This window comes from Mirounga angustirostris, unplaced genomic scaffold, assembly GCF_029215605.1.
Source record: "Mirounga angustirostris isolate CCGP_5_RB_7025 unplaced genomic scaffold, mMirAng1.0.hap1 SCAF_5, whole genome shotgun sequence".
Lineage (NCBI taxonomy): Eukaryota > Metazoa > Chordata > Mammalia > Carnivora > Phocidae > Mirounga > Mirounga angustirostris.
In genome coordinates, this window is record NW_026991713.1 from 83,499,740 (window position 1) to 83,521,565 (window position 21,826).

At 40.1% G+C, this 21,826-nt stretch overlaps 1 protein-coding gene across 1 annotated transcript in view; it reads left to right on the plus strand.

Annotated features, from left to right (window-relative positions):
- Positions 1-21,826, plus strand: part of ST8SIA1 (ST8 alpha-N-acetyl-neuraminide alpha-2,8-sialyltransferase 1) — a 148,094-nt gene that overhangs the window by 40,606 nt on the left and 85,662 nt on the right. The window contains exon 2 of the mRNA XM_045873762.3: positions 10,514-10,658. Within this exon, the coding sequence (XP_045729718.1) occupies positions 10,514-10,658 (145 nt within the window). The remainder of the gene's footprint in view (positions 1-10,513; positions 10,659-21,826) is intronic.

Consider the following 21,826-nt stretch of genomic DNA (forward strand, 5'->3'; position numbering starts at 1 on the left):
AATACATTTCTACCCAATGGAGTGTGGGTTTGTTCTTCTACTTTTTGTTTTATAGCCAATTTGGTACATTTTCTCCAAATGGTTAGGTGTTGTATTCATTGAAGGATTTTGAGGCAACTAAACCATTTCCTTCATGATCTCATGTGAAGGATTCCTTAGCAGGTCATCCCTCAACACTTGCCCCTGTACCCTGTAAATGGGCAGGTTCAGAGTGGTCTTGAACATAAGCAGGCATCCCTGGCTTGTTGCACATTTTCATCAGCAATAGTTGAACCATTGCTTTCAATTTTTTTCAGAATGCCCTACCATTACCCTAAACTGTCATTGGGTTAATAGACATTTGGCATCTGTGCTTTTTCTTCAGCAATAAACGCAATCATTTCTGACTCCTCCAGTTGTATGCAATCTTGTTAACCCCTAAGCCCTGAATACATCATAGTATGTTTATCTGGTCTCTAATTTTCAGCCTCTGCTTATCCTTTATCCACAAACTAAAAAAAAATTTCCATTTCATCTATTATTTTCTTTCTCTTTTGCAAATTGTTTCTTTATTCGCTCTTTGTCAAATGACTCATTTCATCTATATTTGTAATATCCTTTATTTTCTCAATTGCTTTCAGTTAAAAAAAATCATCTCTACTCTTGTTTCCATTTCCAAGCCTACGCTTCTTCTGAACTGTTGCCATCAGCTCTCTCAATACCTCTGTACTTTTCTGTCATGATGGGGGTCAATGATATTCACAAAACAATTCAAAACTAAGTACAAGTGTAGTGAACATAGCAACAAGGTGAGGGATAATGGGTGGATGCGATGAAAATGCCTGCCTGATTCTTTTCACAATATGTTGGTGGTAAGCTAAGTTGACACGTTTGACCTGGAAAATATCTCTGTCCCCATCTATGAAAGTTTATAGGGTGGATATTTGAAAATAGTTGCTTTATTTTTTTTTAAAGATTTTATTTATTTATTTGACACAGAGAGAGAGAGCACAAGCAGGGGGAGTGGCAGAGGGAGAAGCAGGCTTCCCGCCGAGCAGGGAGCCCGATGCGGGGCTCTATCCCAGGACCCTGGGATCATGACCTGAGCCGAAGGCAGTTGCTTAACCAACTGAGCCACTCAGGCGCCCTGAAAATAGTTGCTTTATGTAATGTGAACAGCTGACTTGCTCATCACTTGACTTCATATAAAGACTCTAGCTCCGAGTAGCAAATGAGTTAACAAACACATCCTTTCATCACTCCCAAATTCCTGTTCCTTTAACCACACATTTAATGGGAACTAGGTGACAGTCAAAGGTTGTTGACCACCTGAAATGCTGATGTTGTGCTGAGTAAAGAGAGACCCGTATGTTTTAGAGAAGCAGGTGGTACCGTTAATATTCTGTTAAGAAAATTGAGAATTCCTGGCTGTGTTGTGTTGTTATACAGACTTCCATCCTGTGGAAATGGGTCAGAGCACAAAGCCAAAATTTTTCTCAGAAAATAAATTTGAATCTGTTCAAATACTGGAACAGTTACTCACAGAAATAACAGAAGTGTGTGCTTTAAATCATAAAAGAGACAATTAGGGTCGGGAAAAATTTCAGGACAAATGCTCCAGTCCTGCATCTAATAGGCAGTAGAGCTGAGGTGAATTCAGGGAACTTGACTCCTGAACTTCACCCCCTAGAATTTACTGCTCCCCTGGTTATCTTAATGTTTGTTGATTCAGTTCCCAAGTTTAGAAAAATCTGTGTTTTGGAAAACCCGTAATGCAGTTGTCTCCTCCTTTTTGTTTGTTTTGCCTTCCTATAACGTTGTTCATCTTTCACAGAAATAATCTCAGACTTAGGTGTCATTAGAAAAAGAAAAGATGTTTCTGAATAGAATTCTTATATTTAATACATAATGGCTGGCTTCCTAGTACAATTGAGGAGCACCATTGACCATGATTACATAAAGAAATCCCTCCTGCATTCCATCCTGCTGTGTAAACCTGTACATTGGAGAAATAACCCAATTATAAATAGTGTAATTTGTAATTTGGAGTATTTGCCATTTAGGCAAGTTTAAAACTCAGTGGAGTATGGGGGTTTATGTGTGGACTGGTGGCTGTGATCTGAATCTTATTTTCAGAATGCCATGTTCTCCTGGACAACTGCTCAGCTGCCATCTGGATTGGACACACCTGCCCTTTCCTATGCTTCTACCCAAACCTGCCGAAGTGAATTCACTGCATTCCTCCTTTTAGATTTCAGGCCACTGAAAACATACTGTCCAAATTTGGTGCATATCCATTTAGCTATTTTGCCATGATCCTGCTAATAGACTAAGAGAGAAATAATTTTATTTATAAAGATTAAACATATATAATAGGAAAATTTTCTTTGTCTTTCAAATCCCTACATTTTTCAAAAGGGGGAAAAAACCCCAAAACAGTACGTATAATGGTTTTCTCATTTGTAAGTATAATGGTAAGTGATTAGAGGAGAATGAAAATTGGATAGCCGAAGGGTGAAATTGCTCTGGATAAGAGAGAGGTGATGGAGAGAGGATGGCTGGGTTGGGGTGAGAGGGAAGGATAGGATTGTGTCTGGGGAGAGACAGGCATCCACTGGAAGATTTATGAAGTTCGTGGTGTGGTGACCCTGCCCCCTCCATTACAATTTCAGTAAAATCCAAATATCTTTGTATGATTTTGGAATTGGATTTATTCTGGAGGATCTGTGCTTGATGCCACAAGAAGGTTAGTGGTGCAGGTAAAAGCCACACGTACACCACCCTACATGATCCTCTCCCCCTGACGTGCTCGCCGCATGCTGTCTTTATTAGAGCTTCACTGGTTTCCTCCATGTTTTTGAACATACCGGGTAGACTCCTGCTTGAAGGCCTTTTTGCACTTGCTGTTGACTCTACCTGAGCGCTCTTCTCCCAAATAACCACATCCTCGCCGAGGCGTTGGTGGTATAGTGGTTAGCATAGCTGCCTTCCAAATAACCACATCCTCACCTCCTCTTCTTTACTCAGTTATCCACTGACAGTGAGAACTTACTTAGCCCCCTATTGAAAACTGCATCCCCTGGCCCCAAACCACATCTTTTATCTTGTTTGTCTAGCTCCTCCATTAGAATTTAAGAGGGCAAGGTATTCCCTGTCCCCCTTCCCCAATCTGTCCCTACTGCCTAGGATAACACTGGGCACGTTGAAAGTGTTCAGTAAATATTTGTTGAGTGAATCGAATAATGACTGCTGTCCAAAGGAGCCCAGTTGCTTCCTGTTACCAAAACAGCAAACAGGCGATTCTCAAAGATTAATATTAGAATCTTTCTAGCTATATAGATAAAGGCATAAGTAGGAAGACTGAAGAAAAGCATTCATTGAAATCCTTCCTGGAAAAAAATTTATGTGTTTTAATTCAAATAATGATGTGTAGATGTTAAGTACATTACAAAACAAACATGTATTAGGGAAGACTGGATCATCCTTGAAATATTTATGTTCCAAAAGTTCCTCCTTTAAGTCTGCTGTTCCTGTTTTAGAGAAATGCAAATTACACATGGCAGTAATCTACCTTTCTTTGGAACTCTTTTCCTTTCTTATGCAGTCATTTCAAATGTGAAGAATAAAATGCTGCTAAATAAAAGATTATTTGCTGTCTTCAGTAGTATACAAGAGCTGTTTTTCTGTTTTTGTCATCCTGGCAAATTGTCTAGAAGATTAATCTTTGAAGAGACTTTTTATTATATCTGTAGAAAACATTATTTTAAGCAATAATCTAATGAAAGTATTTCTCCTCCACACCATTCAAGACAATTTTACAGGAAGATAAGATGAATACAAATCTCTACCCTGTATTGAGTGTGTATTTTGAGTCTCTTGGGTCAAAGATGTAAGCTATTATAGGGGTCCATCCTGTGAACAGAAGGTATTGCCTTTGTCTCAGAGAGGGGCCTGTCACCACTTGCTTTCACTCTCCTGCCGTGGGTAGGGCTCTGCCGCTCATTTGGAGCAACTGCTACAGGTTCTTGTTCTATATCCTGGACGCTCAGTCATGGTGACTCCTGACTTTCAAGCTTGACTTTCAAAACTGACCATTTAAGACAAAGATTCCTTTAAGTTAGGAGGAAAAAATAACGATGTTGGCTCAAACCCTACCTCCCATAATCTTGGTGAAATCTGCCATTTACTTACCTAGACTAAGAATTATCTCTGATTTCTCTGTAGGCCACCAGATTCTTCACTTAAAGAAAAGCCCTCTTTTATTTGATGCTAACTGTTTAGCTTCTAGTTTTAATAGAGTGAACATATAGTTTATCCAAATAGGGACATGTTTAGGAATGGAAGGGAGGTGACTATTAATAATTACAACCTAGGATTGTGTGAGGCAAGCTGAGTATTATGGTTCCTAACTATGAGGGAGAGTGAAATGAATACTTATTGAAACCATGATATGTGCTAAGTGCCCTTGTGGGTGCGTGCTCTCTCTCTCTCTCTCTATATATATATACACATACATATATATATATATAAAATCTCACTTTCAAAGCCATCCTCTGACGTGGACCTTGGGCACATTTTCAACCATGAATCTGAGGCTCTGAGACACTAACTCAAAGAGTTAACATATAATAGTCTAAAAGGAATTTTAGGAACTCGATTCAGGAGAGTTTACAATAAGGACTATTGATTTAGCTATCTGGAGGAAATACATTAGATACATTTTTGGCCAAAAGCCAGGCGTTAAAATCAATAATTGACTGAAGTCAGATATCACTAGAATAGAAAGAACTTTTTGAAGACAAGATTAAACCTGAAACCTTATCAAATATTTTAAAAGTCAAATCTTGAAAATTTGACGCTACAATGAAGGAAACAGACTTTATCAGCACCATCAACTGGTGGGCCACTCCTGTGGTTCCTGTGCTGTGGGTCAGTGATCCTAAAGGGACACTGACTGCAATCAGACTAACCTTTAGTGCACAGGATAAGGAACTTGGGGTTCACCACTCAGCAAATCTCAGAAATCTTTGGCCTGTTATTACTGAGCAATGTTTACCAGTCTACAGCAGTTATTTTGACAAGCTTTTGTTTTTTTGGTCTCCATAGACTAAAACCATAAGGAATTGACTTCACTTTGAGTTTTGGTTAGTGAGAACAAAATGCGCCTTGAGATTCTCTTGTTTCTCTAATATTTTCTTCTTTTCTTCCCACTTGTTATTTATTCATTCAATCAACATTTATTAAGCACCTGTTCAGTGTATCAGGCATTGTTTCAGGAGATGGGGATACAACAGTGACTCGAAGACAAAAGTCTCTCTCCTCACGGAGTTTACATTCTGGGACTTGGGGAGACAGACAATAAGCAAAACTTTAAACATACAGCATATAAATAGCGTTAAGTGCTGTAGAGAAGAATAAAGCAGGTAAGGGGGACGTAAAGAATTCTCTATTATGACTGGGTCATGATGATTTCTCATGATGTCAGTTTTGGGAGTTTTTCTTTCTCATGGAATTTTTTAGGGGCAAATTTGGCATTTAATTCCTCATGATAAGATACAAAGTTTCCAACTAGGACTTTTTTTCTTGAACAATTCATTGTCTAAATGGAATTAAGTAACTGAAAATTACATGTAGCTCCTAAAGTTTAGCTTGTTAATATTTTGAATGCTAGCCCATCAACTAATTCTACAAAGATTTGAATTATCATGTAATCTCAACCCTGTTATTCTGCCTCACATTATTATTTAAAACTTCATCAATATTTGTTGGCAGAAAAATGCTATAGTATTTTTCCTAAAGTTATCTTCCAAACACACTTTTCTCTCAACATATGCTTTCACTGACAATTTGTTCTCCTATGTAGTCAATAATGCCTCATAATTCAAAAGTACATAAAATTAATAAATTTCACAATAAATTTATTATCAGCACTTTCTTCTTACAGAGATACATTTAAACTTCCTCTGACTGATAGAATTTCAATATATAAAACAGATAAAGAGATTTTCACTCTGGTTACTTCTAAATTGCTCATCAGAATTTTATTTTGTTTTTACTTTTTTATTTAAGTGTAGTTGACATACAGTGTTACATTAGATTACTTTCAGGTGTACAACGTAGTGATTCAACAACTCTAGATGTTATGCTGTGCCCATCACAAGTGTAGCTGTCCGTGTCACCATACAATGCTGTTACCATTCCATTGATTCTATTCTCTGTGCTGTACATTTTGCTTACCGGATTTTTAAGTTGCATATTTAGTTATAAACTGTAAACTCCGACAACACTTCCTGTGTGTATTGCTCACATCAGTACCCTGTTTAGATATTATGGTGATATAAATTTTTACACAAACAGTTGTCACACGCACATTCAGGGACGCAGAAATGGCATTGAATTGGATGTTTGGCTACTTGACCGCTCAGCCTTCCAGTAGCTGGGTATGAAGCTGAAGTACAATAGCAGCTTTTGGCCAAACATGAAACAGCAGTAGAGCTCCCTTTCACCCCTACTTTCTCAAATTTAGTCATTCCTCGGAAGGGGCCCAGTAGGGAGAGCCATTGGACTGACAGCTTCCCAGCCTTCTTCATCTCTGGTGACTAAAGTGTTGAACATGGCATCTGAGAGAGTCTCAGCAAGGTTCATTTTGATACTTGGCATTATTAACTGAGTGAGTGGGTTTTCACCCTTATTTGCCTGTTTAGTTTCCCCAGTACCTTAGTCTTCCTTGCCGGTGGACACAATCAGTGAAGGTGGTTCTTTTGGCTTAGTTGATACGCAGGGCTGTCATTAGAAGGGGATGAGAACCTGAATGAGTTTTTAGCAAGTGGTTCCCAGGCTTCATATTTACCTTCTCCATGCAACTATGGCATCATTTGATATGAACTCTGCTGAAGCTTGAATTTGAATAATAAAAAGTATTTAAATTTTGGCTCCGCTACTCAACTTACACTCATCCGAAACTTAATAATCTGACCATAGCAATGCTGTAGGAAGAGATGTAAATTTGAGTCCATCTAACACACATTTTATTAATAATTAAGCAAACACTTATTAACCTAATGAACTTGAACAAGTCTCTTGGCCTGAGCTTCAGTTTCATTACAAGTTTATGATAGTGTAATTACCTCTTAGTTTTTTTGAGGATGAAAATAGGAAACCAACGTTAAAGGGATATATAAGCTGCCAGACTCTAGACAAAATGAGGTGTTATTATATGGCTGTGGCCAATTTTTCCTCTTTGTAGCACTTTGTACTGAATGGCAAGTTTAGCTTGGTTTGGAGGTGAGAGCTATGGTCTGGTTGGAAGTACCAGACATGAGGTTAAAAAAAAAACAAACCAAAACAACAGAACTGGGAGCAAAGCCATGCCCCACCACTTCACTAGTTATGTGACCCATGATAAGTTCCTGAAAAAAGAATCTTAAAGCTATTTAGCTCCAAGGTCATTCACTGTGAGGATGAAGTGGAAAAATATCTGTAAAGGCACTGGGTACATTGCAAGTGCTTGGCCATTGTTTAGAAAGCATTTCTTCAGGGCAGAGAATGGTAAAGGTGAATCAAAAAGGTTCTGAACAGGCAGCATGCAGAGGAAAAAGCCTAACTCGTACTGGTGTGACCTGAGTAAGTTCTGTAATGGCCCTAATTCCATTTCCTCAGATATGAATTGGGAGTAATAATAGTTTCTTAATTATCTCTTAGGGTTATTGTAAAAACTGAAAGTGGTAAAATATCACCAGACCTGTAAGAGTGGCTCAAAGATTTAGTTTAGAGTCATGTCTCTGGTAATTCTCCTTATTTCCAAAGATTGTCTTTTTTTATTTATTTTTTTAAATCTTTTTTTATTATTATGTTAATCACTATACATTACATCATTAGTTTTTGATGTAGTGTTCCATGATTCATTGTTTGCATGTAACACCCAGTGCTCCATTCAGTACGTGCCCTCTTTAATACCCATCACCAGGCTAACCCATCCCCCCCACCTCTAGAACCCTCAGTTTGTTTCTCAGAGTCCATAGTCTCTCATGGTTTGTCTCCCCCTCCGATTTCCCCCCCCTTCATTCTTCCCTTCCTGGTATCTTTTTCTAAGATAGTCTTTTTTAAAAAATAGATTTTATTTATTTATTTGAGAGAGAGGGGGCATGAGCAGGGGGAAGGGAAGAGGGAGAAGCAGACTCCTTGCTGAGCAGGTAGCCTGATGTGGGGCTTCATCCCTGGACTCCAGGATCATGACCTGAGCTGAAGGCAGATGCTTAATGGACTGAGCCACCCAGGCACCCTCCAAAGATAGTCTTAAGCCATGTCTAATTTTATACTGATGGAATGTAGTGTCTAGGATACTCTTTTGACAAAATGCAGGCAAGTCACTCTAACTTGACTGCCTCCATTTCAGGTCACCTTTTGGGTGATGAAACACTGAGAAGAATCAGTGAAGATGAAGGAGGAGAGGAAAGAGGCACAGCTGGTGAGAAATGGAAAGATGATGTCAGAGCAAGAAGTGATGAAAATTCTAGCAATTTTTTTTTAAGTAGGCTTCCATGCCCAGCATAGAGCCCAACACAGGGCTTGAACTCACGACCCTGAGATCAAGACCTGAGTTGAGATCAAGAGTCGGATGCTTAACCAACTGAACAACCCAGGTGACCCACAAATTCTAGCAACTTTGATAAGATGAAGGCTTTCTTCCTGAGCCCCTCTCCCCTATCCTTTCTTTCTTTCTTTCTTTCTTTTTTTAAGATTTTATTTATTTATTCGACAGAGAGAGAGGGAGACACAGTGAAAGAGGGAACACAAGCAGGGGGAGTGGGAGGGGAGAAGCAGGCTTCCTGCACAGCAGGGAGCCCAATGCGGGGCTCGATCCCAGGACCTCGGGATCATGACCTGAGCTGAAGGCAGACACTTAACGACTGAGCCACCCGGGCGCCCCTCCCCTGTCCTTTTTGTGGAAACCCTTATAAAGAGGAAGCGAGGGGCGCCCGGGTGGCTCAGTCGTTAAGCGGCTGCCTTCGGCTCAGGTCGTGGTCCCGGGGTCCTGGGATCGAGCCCCGCATCAGGCTCCAGTCTCCCTGCTCGGCGGAGAGCCTGCTTCTCCCTCTCCCTCTCTCTGCTGCTCTGCCTGCTTGTGCTCTCTCTCTCTGTGTTAAACAAATAAATAAAAATCTTTAAAAAAAAAAAAAAAAAGAGGAAGCGAACCAAAGCACGTTGGGAAAAGCCCCATGTAGTGAGGAAAGTACCAGGGCCCCTGCCTGAGGAGGCAGGCCCCGGACACTGACTCAGTGTATTCATTTCGGCAGCGAAGTTGGGGCTATGTAATAATGACATGTATTGAAATTGTACAATGTGTGCCACCTGGACATTTTTAGTGAATTCTCAAAAATAATGTCAGGCCAGTTGTGAAGCTGAGATGTTCCCCAGTTATGGAGTTAGTAGGTGGCAGAGCCAGGATTTGAACCCAAGTACTCCACATTACCTCTGCCTTTCAGCTTTAAGCTTCTACACCATGGTGGCCAAAGATGTCTGAGCAAGCAGGTCTGTGGGGGCACCACTCAGAAGTGATTTATGTTAGCAGTTTGTTTTATTGGTCCTTCTAAAGGTAGAGCTGAGGAATAAGCTACTTTACTCCTGAGAGCTCAGGGAATAAACAGAGTTGGTTTCTGACAGGTTTTTATTTATTTATTTATTTATTTATTTTTTCTGACAGGTTTTTAAATTGAGAAGAATGTAAATATTGGCTTGTAGACTAGTAACAGGGCTTCCATTGGAGGGGCAAGCAGAAGAGCAGCCTGTGAACTAGCCCAGAGGAGTGAGGTGACCCAGGAGACCCTGGTGTTTCGGATGCTAAAGGAGTGGGGATCCCTTCTCAAAGGTCCTGGTGCTAAACTGTGCCCCGTACTGCTAAGAGGTCAGACCAAACAAGAACCAAAAAGGCCCATGAGATTTACCAGTTAGAACGCAGATGGCTTCACTAGTGTTTGAAATCAAATCACTCATCTCATTCTGTTTCTATTTAAAAGGATTTCCCCCAGGCGTCGTTCTTTAATTTTGTCCCCAGTTTTGGGGATTGTGCCTTCTTTTGGGCCACTCTGTGCATCCGCTACTTCATACAGCTCGTGTAAAGTGGCTTGTCAGTGAAATTATCCCCCTGATCGTTAAATTACCATGAAGATACACTTCTGCTGCAGCCGCATAGCTCAGCAGTCTCTAGAAGACCCTCCAAATCTTTTCTGGACCAGGTTGTTTAAGTCAATCAACAAATCTGCAATTATAATGATCATGTTTGCCTTCAAACATATTTTAGCTGCATCTGAGAGCTAATGTTTTTTTTTTTAACTTTTTTTATTAAAAAATATTCCAGTCATGCATTTTGATGGCTGGAAGAGTGAATTAATAGTAGTCTAATCACCCTGGAGACACAGATGCTTTTGTGAGCTGGCACTGAGGTAAGGCTGCACATCTCGGTGGGAATGGCAAGTGAATGAGTCTGCTGCTCGCTTAACCTGCTGTTCTTTTCTCTCTCTATTTTCTCTCCTAGGAAACAGATGGAAGACTGCTGTGACCCCGCCCATCTCTTTGCTATGACTAAAATGAATTCCCCCATGGGGAAGAGCATGTGGTATGATGGGGAGTTTTTATACTCATTCACCATTGACAATTCAACTTATTCTCTCTTCCCCCAGGTTAGTATAGTTTGTTGTTGCCTTTCAATTTAGTTTCCTGTGTATCTTGATATCATAGGGAAAAGATAATTGAGTTTGCCTAATTAATCAGATCTCCTTCTTTTCATCTCCTCTCTTCTTTTCTTCATTATAAATGTTTTTCTTTATAGCTGTCACCTTTTTTGGTGAAGAAATCACATAATGTTTCCATGCAGGGGGAGAAGTAATAGTTTTCCTAGCCCTTCTGATTTGAGAATATCAGGGCTCATATGAGCCCTTCTCATATGAGACTGAAGGGAGTGAGCAGAGAAGGAAGCAAGATCAGGAATTGTGGAATTCTCGTGTTTCGAGGTTGGCTGTGGAATGATCTTGAAGATTTGCAATACTGGAATATTTTCTTAGGACTGGTGTTGCTCTCGGGGACTGGGGACCATATGGTCAAAAGTTTGCTTCTTAGAGCTCTTGGATCTTAACCCTGTGGTTAGACACTGTTCTGAAGTGGAGGAGTGGTGGATAGGGAGAGAAAGGATTCCACTGCTTTTGAAGTGGTCTAAATCAAGCCTTGTTTACTTAAGGTTTTTCTTCTTGGTTTCCTGAGCAATGAAATCAAATGTTTTACTAAAATATATGCAGTGAAAGGGAAAAGTAGAGAAATCGTTATTTCTAGGGAGCCCTAGCTGCAGTGGGGGATGGTTCTTAGGTGCCATTAGGGAGAAATGGAGAAATGAAGCTTGGCCTCACCAAGTCTTCAAGCCACTCCTGGTTTGGCCAGATGATTAGGCAGAAAGGGAATTCACAGTTAGAGTTCGCAAACAGAGCTGGACCTTTCATGTACCTGTATTAATAGCGATGAGTCTTCAAAGGAGGGAGCCGATGAAGCTGAGACACAGGCCCCGCCAAATCCAAAGACACATTTTCTATGAAATAGCCTATCTCTGCTAGTTCATCTCTAGATGTGTTAGTTGAACTTAATGGTCTTAGTGTGTAATGATGTTTTTTTAAAAAATTTTATTTTAAAGTAGGAAAATAGAAGGTTGAATTCATGGCCATCATCCATGTGTTTTCTCTCTTCTCCATTTGCCCTTGGGAGGCTTCTCAGTGTCAGAGGAAATGACCAAGAATTATAAAATGTGAGATTGAATTTCTTCTCCATTTCTTACTAACCAAATGCCCTGCTAAGTCACCTAACTCTTCTGAGACTCAGCTTTCTCATCTGTACAGTGGAGAGAGCAGCGCCTGTCCTCCCACCTCACCGAGTTGTAGTCAGGATCAATGTGGATAATGCATGTCCATGTACTTTGAAAGCACACAAAGCATGATGTCGATGTCCTGGTTCATATATCGCATCTTCAGATTGAGGAATGAAGGATATGATTGCATTCGTCAGGGTTTAAGGCAGGGAACAGGAATCTTCCTAGGTATTTTTTAGCAGAAAAATATTTCTTATTGGGAATTAGGTGCTTTAAAAAGCATTAGAAAGAATGGAGAAGTGGTAGTCAAGAGGTGGCTCCTGGAATTACTTAGTTCAAGAATTTACTGCCATAAGTGTGGTTAAGAGATCAGAAAGCCCCGGCTGCCATTGCCGTTAACAATAGTCACAACAGTCTGTGACAGAAACAGGGCCATGAAGATGGGTTCCTATTCATCTTCTTCCAAATCTCCCTCAAGTGCATCTAATGGGGAGGATTAATTTGCATCTGGAACATTAGTTGCAGAGAAATCCAGGAGAGGCAGTTTTTAAAACAATCAAGCTTCAGGGCGCCTGGTGGCTCAGTTGGTGAAGCGACTGCCTTAGGCTCAGGTCATGATCCTGGAGTCCCGGGATCGAGTCCCGCATCGGGCTCCCTGCTCAGCGGGGAGTCTGCTTCTCCCTCTGACCCTCCCCCCTCTCATGCTCTCTCTCTCTTATTCTCTCTCTCAAATAAATAAATAAAATCTTTAAAAAAATAAAATAAAATAAGACAATCAAGCTTCAGCAGGAAGCTAGGAAAAAGATGGAATAGAGGGTGAACAGGCCAATCCATGGTACCCTTTGTGTACAAAACCTGATATCAACTTGCTATGAAGTGAAGAAGAGATAAGGAAGCAATCTTCTTTAAAGCTCATCAATAGAAAAATTTTTAAAGAAATCCAAAATAGTCTTTTTATACACAAGGGCTTTCAGTCATCCCAACTGACTTCTAACTTTGTGCTAGCAAATAGATTTGAAGAAAAAAATGATTAAAGAAATACAAACTAGCCTCCTATCTTATCTGTCAGGTGCAGCAGTAAGATAGCAGGAAACATTTCCTTTTTAAAGCGTGTGCACATGAATTCTGTGCTTCTTTGTGCTGGTTGCAAGACCAAGGAACCATCCCTGAATAATAAGGAAAAATGTTTTGTCTTAGGAAGCAGAAGTCATTACATCATTGTGTGCCTGCACAGTCATGACAAAGAGCTAAACCAATTCAATGAATAGATGTTTTTTTTTAAAGTTACGCGTGTATTTTTCTGCTGAGATTCTGAAATGACTAATTTATAGAAATCCCGGAAAATCAGTTTGCAGCAATAAAAAGGATGGTATATATCCCTGTGCCCTCACTTCATTATTATTACTTAGTGAAATATTCCTACATTGTTATCAGGAAGCTAAGTTACCGGTTAATTGATATGCTTCATTCATATTCCTGTGGGAAGAAAGTTGTGTGCTAGTTAGGCAGAAAGGCAGCTAAGTGGGCTAGGCTCAGTGTTGTTGGTTGAACAAAGCATTCCTTCTTTCCCTGAATTTCAGCAAAATAATGCCAAATCACTCATTCTATAACTCAGATGTATAATTCTACATCACATTTTAAATTATATAGTTTAAACTGTTAATCTTAATTTTATTACACTTTTCCTCCTAAATGCTCAATATATGTTAGCTGTCATCATTATCGGTATTCTGTTGCCTACCTTTATCCACTGTTTTTTTCTTGCTCCTGGGGTTGTTGCCAAGAAGCAATACAAGGTCCTCCATGTATTGTGCAAGGCCCTGCATCAAGGCTGGAGGATCCAAGGAGGGTCCAAGGAGAGCCAGTGTGCATTTTATTTATTTATTTATTTATTTATTTATTTATTTATTTATTTATTTAAGATTTTATTTATTTATTTGACACAGAGAGAGAGTGCATAAGCAGGAGGAGTGGCAGGCAGAGGGAGGGAGAGAAGGGCTCCCTGCTGAGCAAAGAGCCCAATGCAGGACTTGATCCCAGGACTCTGGGATCATGACCTGGGAGCTGAAGGCTTGAGTGGCTTAACTGACTGAACCACTCAGGCGCCCCACCAGTGTTCTTTGAGATGCCAGAGTGAATCTCCTTAATTATGATTCTTTCTTTCTTTCTTTCTTTCTTTCTTTCTTTCTTTCTTTCTTTCTTTCTTTCTTTCTTTCTTTCTTTCTTTCTCTCTCTCTCTCTCTCTCTCTGTCTCTTCCTTCCTTCCTTCCTTCCTTCCTTCCTTCCTTCCTTCCTTCCTTCCTTCCTTCCTTCCTTCCTTCCTTCTTTCTTTCTTTCTTTCTTCTTTCTTTCTTTCTTTCTTTCTTTCTTTCTTTCTTTCTTTCTTTCTTTCTTTCTTTTCTTTCGTTGTTTCTTATTTGGACCTCTGTAACCTCCTATAGTGTTACTATCAAATTCATTCAGTTCCACCTCATATATAGTTATCGACATAACTACATATCCACATGTTACAGTTTTCTGAAAGTCCTTATCTGCTGATCTCAAAAGCTCTCTTGTGAGCTTTTGAGGAACAAGATTATTATTTCAGTGTTGGGCCTAGTGCAGGATTTCCCACTTGATAGAGATATTCATTTCCAGCTGCTTGTGTTTACCTAGGGCTCCCTGTCTTTATCCTGCCTGGGGTGATCCACTGCAGTGCCCTGGCTTGAGCAGTTGGAGACCAAGCAGGACATTCTGATGCAGCTTTTTCCAATGGCTCTATAAATATATTTTCGTCAAGTATTGGTTGAACATTATTAGGCTTAAAGGGCTGAATTTTAACTCTTACATAGATTTTTCTAGAATATACAGTGTGTGTGTGTGTGTGTGTGTGTGTGTGTGTTTGGAGGGGACATTGTTTTTTTTATGATATATATTATTTTTGTCTTTTTTTAAATTAACATATAATGTATTATTTGTTTCAAGGGTACAGGTCTGTGATTCAACAGTCTAACACAATTCACAGCGCTCACCATAGCACATACCCTCCCCAATGTCTATCACCCAGCCACCCCATCCCTCCCACCTCCACCACCCCAGCAACCCTCAGTTTGTTTCCTGAGATTAAGAATCTCTTACTGTTTGTCTCCCTCTCTGGTTTTGTCTTGTTTCATTTTTCTGGAGGGGACATTGTGATGGTAAGTGTTCCTACTTTGAGAATACTCCCATCCCCTGGGTCCCCACTTCCTTCCTGCTTTGCCAAAGACTGTCCCTTTTAAGTATGCATGGTCCCATGTGTGTAGATATTACTTAAATAAATACTCTTTTGACCTAAAACATATTCATGCCCAGAAAAAGCATAAATTTCCTTGGAAATGAGCGAGGGAGCAGCAGGAATGTTAGAAACCACAAGTGTCCAGTTATAATCTGAAAAATATTTCCTTTTAGTGTAATAAAAACACGGTCAGCTCACTATTCTCTTATATTGTGCTGAATAGTCATGTGATATAAATCACAAGCCAGACTAGCCATTTTTTTTCTCAGAATATCCACCCAAGGCCATTTGTAAAGAATCACAAAGCATCATTAATGCACCCCAGACACACTCATTTCCAACTCCTCTGGTTGCCATAAGCTCTCTGACGCGTTCCACTTGGCCTGGACCTGCATTGCCCTTGGCCTGTGGGAAACCCAGCAGGACATTCTGAAGTAGTTTTGTCTAAATGGCTTTGTTAAAATGAAAATACACATTTTTTTTTTTCCTTTACAGTCATGTGCTTAATAGAATCATCTGAGCTCCTGGATATCCCTGAGTCTCACAGCAATTTTTTTTTTCCTGCTAATGAAATTTGGATTATACTATATAATCTACAGCATTTGGTAACTTGTTTTTTTACTTATCAATATTATTGTGATAATTTTTCCAATCACGTACCTTTTTGACTAGAAGGAAACTAAGGGGACTAATGTTTGGTGGGCATAGATCTTTTGCCAAGTCTGTGTTAGGTTCATGTTGTCAGGCTTATGTTTGCCTCCTTTATAGTAGAAGCTTGGCATAGAAGCTTAGTGGAATAGGTGCTTATTTATCTCCCAAAATAAGGAATTAGCAGGTTGGTAGTTGAGGGTCAGATGATGGCTATACAGTGACATCAAGCTCCCAGGCTCCTATCTTGATACTTGAATGTACTTAGTTGATGGCCAAGGGACCTTCCAGTTTGGGTGCAGGATCCCGCTAGGAAGAGGGAGGAAAGAGAAGAGGGAATATGGAACATATCCTGCTGATGTGTCAGTGGTCAGGATTCAATCACGTGGGCATGTCTAGGTGCAAGAGAGGCTGGGAATTTTAGTATTTCAGCTCTAGGCGAATGTGCTACATGTGCTGGCCTATCCTCTCTGCCTCAGTTTCTTCTCATGCTATCATTACGGCAACTCTGTGTGGACGTTTTTATGGTCTTCATTTCATGGATGAAACAGACCCAGAAGAGTTAATAAACTTACTCAAGGTTCCAGAGCTGGCACCTGGAAGGGCTGGGACCTGAAACCTGGCCTATCTGATTTCAAAGCTTCCATTGTTTATTTTCTTGCTTGTTTTTATTTTCTTAAAAAGACATTGGTTCTTGTGGATTAGTTGTTCGTTCTTTTTTTTTAAAGATTTATTTATTTGAGAAAGCAAGAATGAGAGAGAGAGAGTACATGACAGGGGGAGGGTTAGAGGGAGAAGCAGACTCCTCGCTGAGCAGGGAGCCCAATGCGGGACTCGATCCAGGGACTCCAGGATCATGACCCGAGCCGAAGGCAGTCGCCCAACCAACTGAGCCACCCAGGCGCCCCGCAGTTGTTCATTCTTATCACTCAGTCACCTTGAAACCATTTAAAGGTATTTCACTTCTATTATATGAATATTCTTAGAAGAAGTGGAGAAATTTCTTTTGTAGATACTTGAGAGAGAAACATAAAGTGTAGATACGCAGGTTGTAAGATCCTATACAGTACTGTAGCTTCCCTTTGAAACTAGTTTCCAGTATGGCACTGTAGTTTCCCTTTGACTTTGAGTCCCTAGTGGTCCCTAATGAAAGGAGAAATAAGACCAGTTACATTATTTTGATTTTTATTAAGTGGGTTCCTGGACCCAGTTTCAACATGTGTGTGGAGGCTTCCCACATTACCAAGCAATTCTCAGACACCAGCTGGGTGTCTTCCAATTCAACTCAGTTCTGACACTATCTACCCAGTGATAACATCACGTTCCATAGACAAAGGTCTTAGGCCCACAAGACCACCCTCTACTTCAGACCCCAGTTGCTAAGTCCAAGTTGTTACCTATGCTTCTGACTGAATGGCTACAGATCAGAGGTTCCCATGACCTCTCCCTGAGTTTGATTAATTTGCTAGAACAGCTCACAGAACTCAGAAAATCCGCTTACTCACTATATAACCGATTTACTACAAAGGATATTAAAGGGTACAATCAACTGTCAGATGAAGAAGGTCGATGTCCCAGACAAAGGAGCTTCTGTTCTTGTGGCACTTGGGGCCCTTCATGGTGGCAATTGGAAGTCTTCAAGTCCATCAACCTGGAAGCTCTCTGAACCCCATCCTTATGGGGTTTTATGGAGGCTTCAATACATAGGCAATGATGAAATGATTGACCACTGGTGATTGATCCAACCTCTAGCCTCTTTCCCTCCCCAGAAATCAGGAGGTGGGATTGAAAGTTCCAGTCCTCTGTTCATGGTTGGTTCTCTGGCAACCACTGCCACCCTTAGGTGCTTTCCAAAAGTCACCTCATTAAACCTTGTTGTTGTGGAAAGAGGCTTGTTATGAATAACAAGATATCCATTTCATCTTTATAATTCTGAAGGGATTTCAGGAACTGAGGGCAGGAGACCAAATATTATGATAACAGGTGCTACCAATGCTCTTATCTCTCAGGAGATTCCAAGGGTTTTGGGAGCTGTGAGCCAGGAACTGTGGATGAAGACCAAAATATATGAGAAATGTTTTTTGATCATCTGAATGATGAAATACATATATATTTCTTATAAATCACAATGTTGCATCTATAATAGAGAAATCCAGGTTCTCAAAGGGAAGCAAGTTAATCTTTGCACATTGCTTCTTTATTAGAGGAATCATTTTCAGATCATTTACTCTATTGCTCTTGGCCAAGTGCCAACATGAGAGAACTGTGTAGGGAATGGAATTTAAAGATCTGGGTTCTAGACCTGTCCTTCATATCATGACATTTATGATTCCAGACAAATCATGTACCTGTTGTCAGCCTGAATTTTATTCAGTTCATACTAAAAATACCTGCTCTTCATATTTCAGTGTTATGAGAAATCAAGTTAAAATGAGATTATGGATGTAAAAGTGCTTTGTAATGAAGGCGCTATACAAACATATAATACTGTTACTGTTATTATCTGCTAAAGCTTTTATGGCATGCAAGCATTTCTTTGGCATTTTGGCAATACTAGAAACCAATGGGGAAAAAAACACTACGAGAAAGGGAGTGAAGTTAATTTTCCAGTCCGGTGAGTGGTAAGAAGAGATAAATCTGTTGAGTCGGGGACTTAGGGAAATATAAGGTAGTAATGGAGAACGCTACAGAGTCTACCATTGTGCTTTTGTGTCATTATAGTTGGATAATAATTATGATAAACTGAAAAGTGCAGTATGAGATAAGTTATTTAATTTTTAGTGAATTAAGATCGTGTATCTAAATGAATTCATATCCAGTATTCTTCAAATTGCTGTGTAACTGAGGAGATGAGGAGAGTGGATTGTCACAGGACGTCTAACTATCTGTTACCTTCGTAGGAAAGGAAAGCAAAGGATTAGAAGTGAGGTAGTACATGGAGTTGCCCTACAGTGGAGCTGAAGGGTAAACTCTTAAGTTTCCTTCTTTTGCAAATGTAGAAATAATTACAAATTAAGACCTTTCTCTAGTGAACATTCACAGATTTTCTATGGTTGAGAACAAAATGAAAATTAAATGTAAGATGCATTGTGTCAAGGTGCAGAACCTTTCTAAAATATTTGACAGTGTGCAAAATTTAGTACAAAGATTGATTATGGCTCAGGCTTCTAGCTTCCTGGGAACAATTGAAAAGGATGCATGATGCCAATTACCACTGAGTCAAATCTCATTCAGTAGGTCTGATGGGAGTGATAACTTTTTTCAGGAGGTGTTATTGTTCCATATAACATTTTCTTCTTAGGTTTGGTGACATGACAGGGTTTTCCTGTAGAAAAAGCTTGTATATCCTCGTTTTTCTTTTTTCCAATTGGTTTCTTCATCTTCGTCCTTCTTATAGGCAAAGGCCTAGCTGTAGAAGGGAATTTCCATCCGATTTTGCTTTAGTTTTGAGCATTTGAATGCCAGTAGGCCTCTGTTTCATTTCTGCTATTGATATGTTTATATGCACTGCTTACTTATATTAGACATCTTTTTTAGATTTTATTTACTTATTTGACAGAGAGAGAGCGAGCACAAGCAGGGGGAATGGCAGAGGGAGAGGGAGAAGCAGGCTCCCCGCTGAGCAGGGAGTCCGACTCAGGACTTGATCCCAGGACCCCGGGATCATGACCTGAGCCAAAATCAGACGCTTAACTGACTGAGCCACCCAGGTGCCCTATATTAGACATCTCTTAAATGCATAAAGATGCATTTGATTAACTTATAGAGAGGTATCATATCAACACTGACTTTCTCTGGCTTAATTAATTTGGTCAGGGAATGAAAAGATACTAGTGAGTACAGAGAACATTTTCTTAATGTTTGTATTTGTTCAAATCAGTTCACTCTCTGTTCTGCTAATTGGCCTGTAATTTTCACACGGGAGATAGCACAGTATGCTTGTCATCCCTCATGGCCTGACTGGTCATATCCTGTGATCTGTAGGGTTCTGAACTTCTGGGTTGACTTGCCCAACAGGATGGGGGAATTGGTGGGGTGAGGATAGCAATGGACTTCAAGTTCCCACCCTCTAGTCTGGAGATTTTAGTAACTGGCAGCTTCCAAGAGGTAATGGCCAGAAGAAGGCAGGACCCACCCTTCTAGAGGCTTGGGAATGGATCATTTAGTCAAGACAGAAACTCAAGGGAACAAGGTGGGGGTCCCCAGCATTGGGTTCATAATTAGGGACTGTTTTTGAGAACAGGCTGAAGCACAGTTCTGCCTGTTAAGTTAAGCCACAGTTTTGGGGCTGGATATGTAGTCACTTTGCTTTTTGTTTTGCACTGGTTAACAGCTGCTTGTAAAATATACATAATCTAATTATTTTGCTTAAATTTTCTTTTCCTAGGGTTTCTGATTTTATATACATTTTGGGTCTAATCAACTGTTCAGATAATAGCCTATATTCACCAAGTATTGTTAATTCCGAAGCCATAACTTAAATTTGCCAGTTGTTTCTTTTTTTGGAGCCTGACATAGACTTTGACAGCAGCACGGAAGGTCAACAAGAACTGAAATGACTATGGTTCACGGGTCTTCTAGGTGACTGAGATGGGGAATACTGGGAGATTTCTTTAAATCCAAAGGCATGTGCATTAGTGGACTCGGGAAAAAATATAGTGCTTCTATATGACCCATGAAATTTAGAACAAATCAAGAATCTACAACATAAAGTCAGAGTTCAAACTAAATGTAAAAATAAGACTTTGAAGCATCTGAAATTCCCTTTCACATTTGTTGGGCTTACCACCTACATGAATATGCCCTGCTGCCAGCAAAACTATGCTTTCCTAAAATTTTGATGATTCTATATAGAATAAATGTTCAACCATTCCTTCAGGTATTTACTGAGCAACTACTACTGAGTGCTAAATACTGTGCTAGTTTCTGGGGAAATAATAGTAAAATGGAGTAAAAACAGACTCAGTCCCTTCTCCCATTGGGTACTGTCTTCTGTGGCCCACAGGTTCCCTACCTTTCACATGCTCAGAATTCAGCTCCTGCGCTCCCCATCCTACTTCTTTCCTCTATTCTCTGTCCCAGGTAATGATGCATTCAATCACTTAATCTGGACACCCGGGTCTTAAGTTTGAATCCATCCTCCATACTAACCACTATCCAAATCCAATTTTATTTTGTGATTATCTCTTGAATTTATCCCCATTTTTCTTACTTCTCTGCCACTGTTAGTTCAACGATTATCAGCATTAGATGGACTAATTCAAGAACTCTCTAATAGTTTCACTACTATGAACTTGCCTCCCTGCAATATCCTTCACCCTGCTGCCAACATTGTCATTATAAAATATGAATCTGTTTGCTTCTCTCCTCACTGCCCGCCATGGAAGCAAGAGGAAATGGCCACACAACACACTCACCAAGCTTGTGGGAGCAGGTTTTACTGGAGAAAACTCATGGAGAAGGATAAGTAGCAGCTAGGAAATACCCTGTTATCTGATACATCAGATAATCTGTGCCTTTTTATGATTAGAAATGATGAAATTCTAGATGTTCTAGACTCTAGGAAGGGGATCCTGAAAGTGAGCCAGGCTTTTTAGTTGTCTAATTAGGAATAGATGCACTAACGCCTTCCCTGGTGTGATTCAAAGACTGATGTGATATAATAGTCCTAGAATAGTAGTAGAACCTTGTCTTGGCCTGATTTATCAGCTCAGTGTTTATGGGTAATGGAAAGTCCTCTGTAGCCATGACTGGTAGCTAGGGGACAAACCTTGCAGATGAAGGTGAGTGACATAGCTTGACCAGAAGAGGATGTATCAATCAGCTCATGGTTGGACAAGAGCTGTCCTCTTTCCAGGGATCCCAGTCTTGCTGTTCACTATCTTTATGTCTGTAAAACCTTCCTAGTTCCCTCTCCTAAATCTCCATTACCCTGCCATTGTAATTTAAAATCTGTTCTTTTTAACCCCCATAATTTGTATATCTCTGGGTTACTGTACTGTTGAATAACAATTATTTGTTCACATGCTTTCTGCTTAGCAGACTATGAGCCCCTCGAGGGCAGAACCTTGACAGTGCCTGGTACATAGCATAGCAGG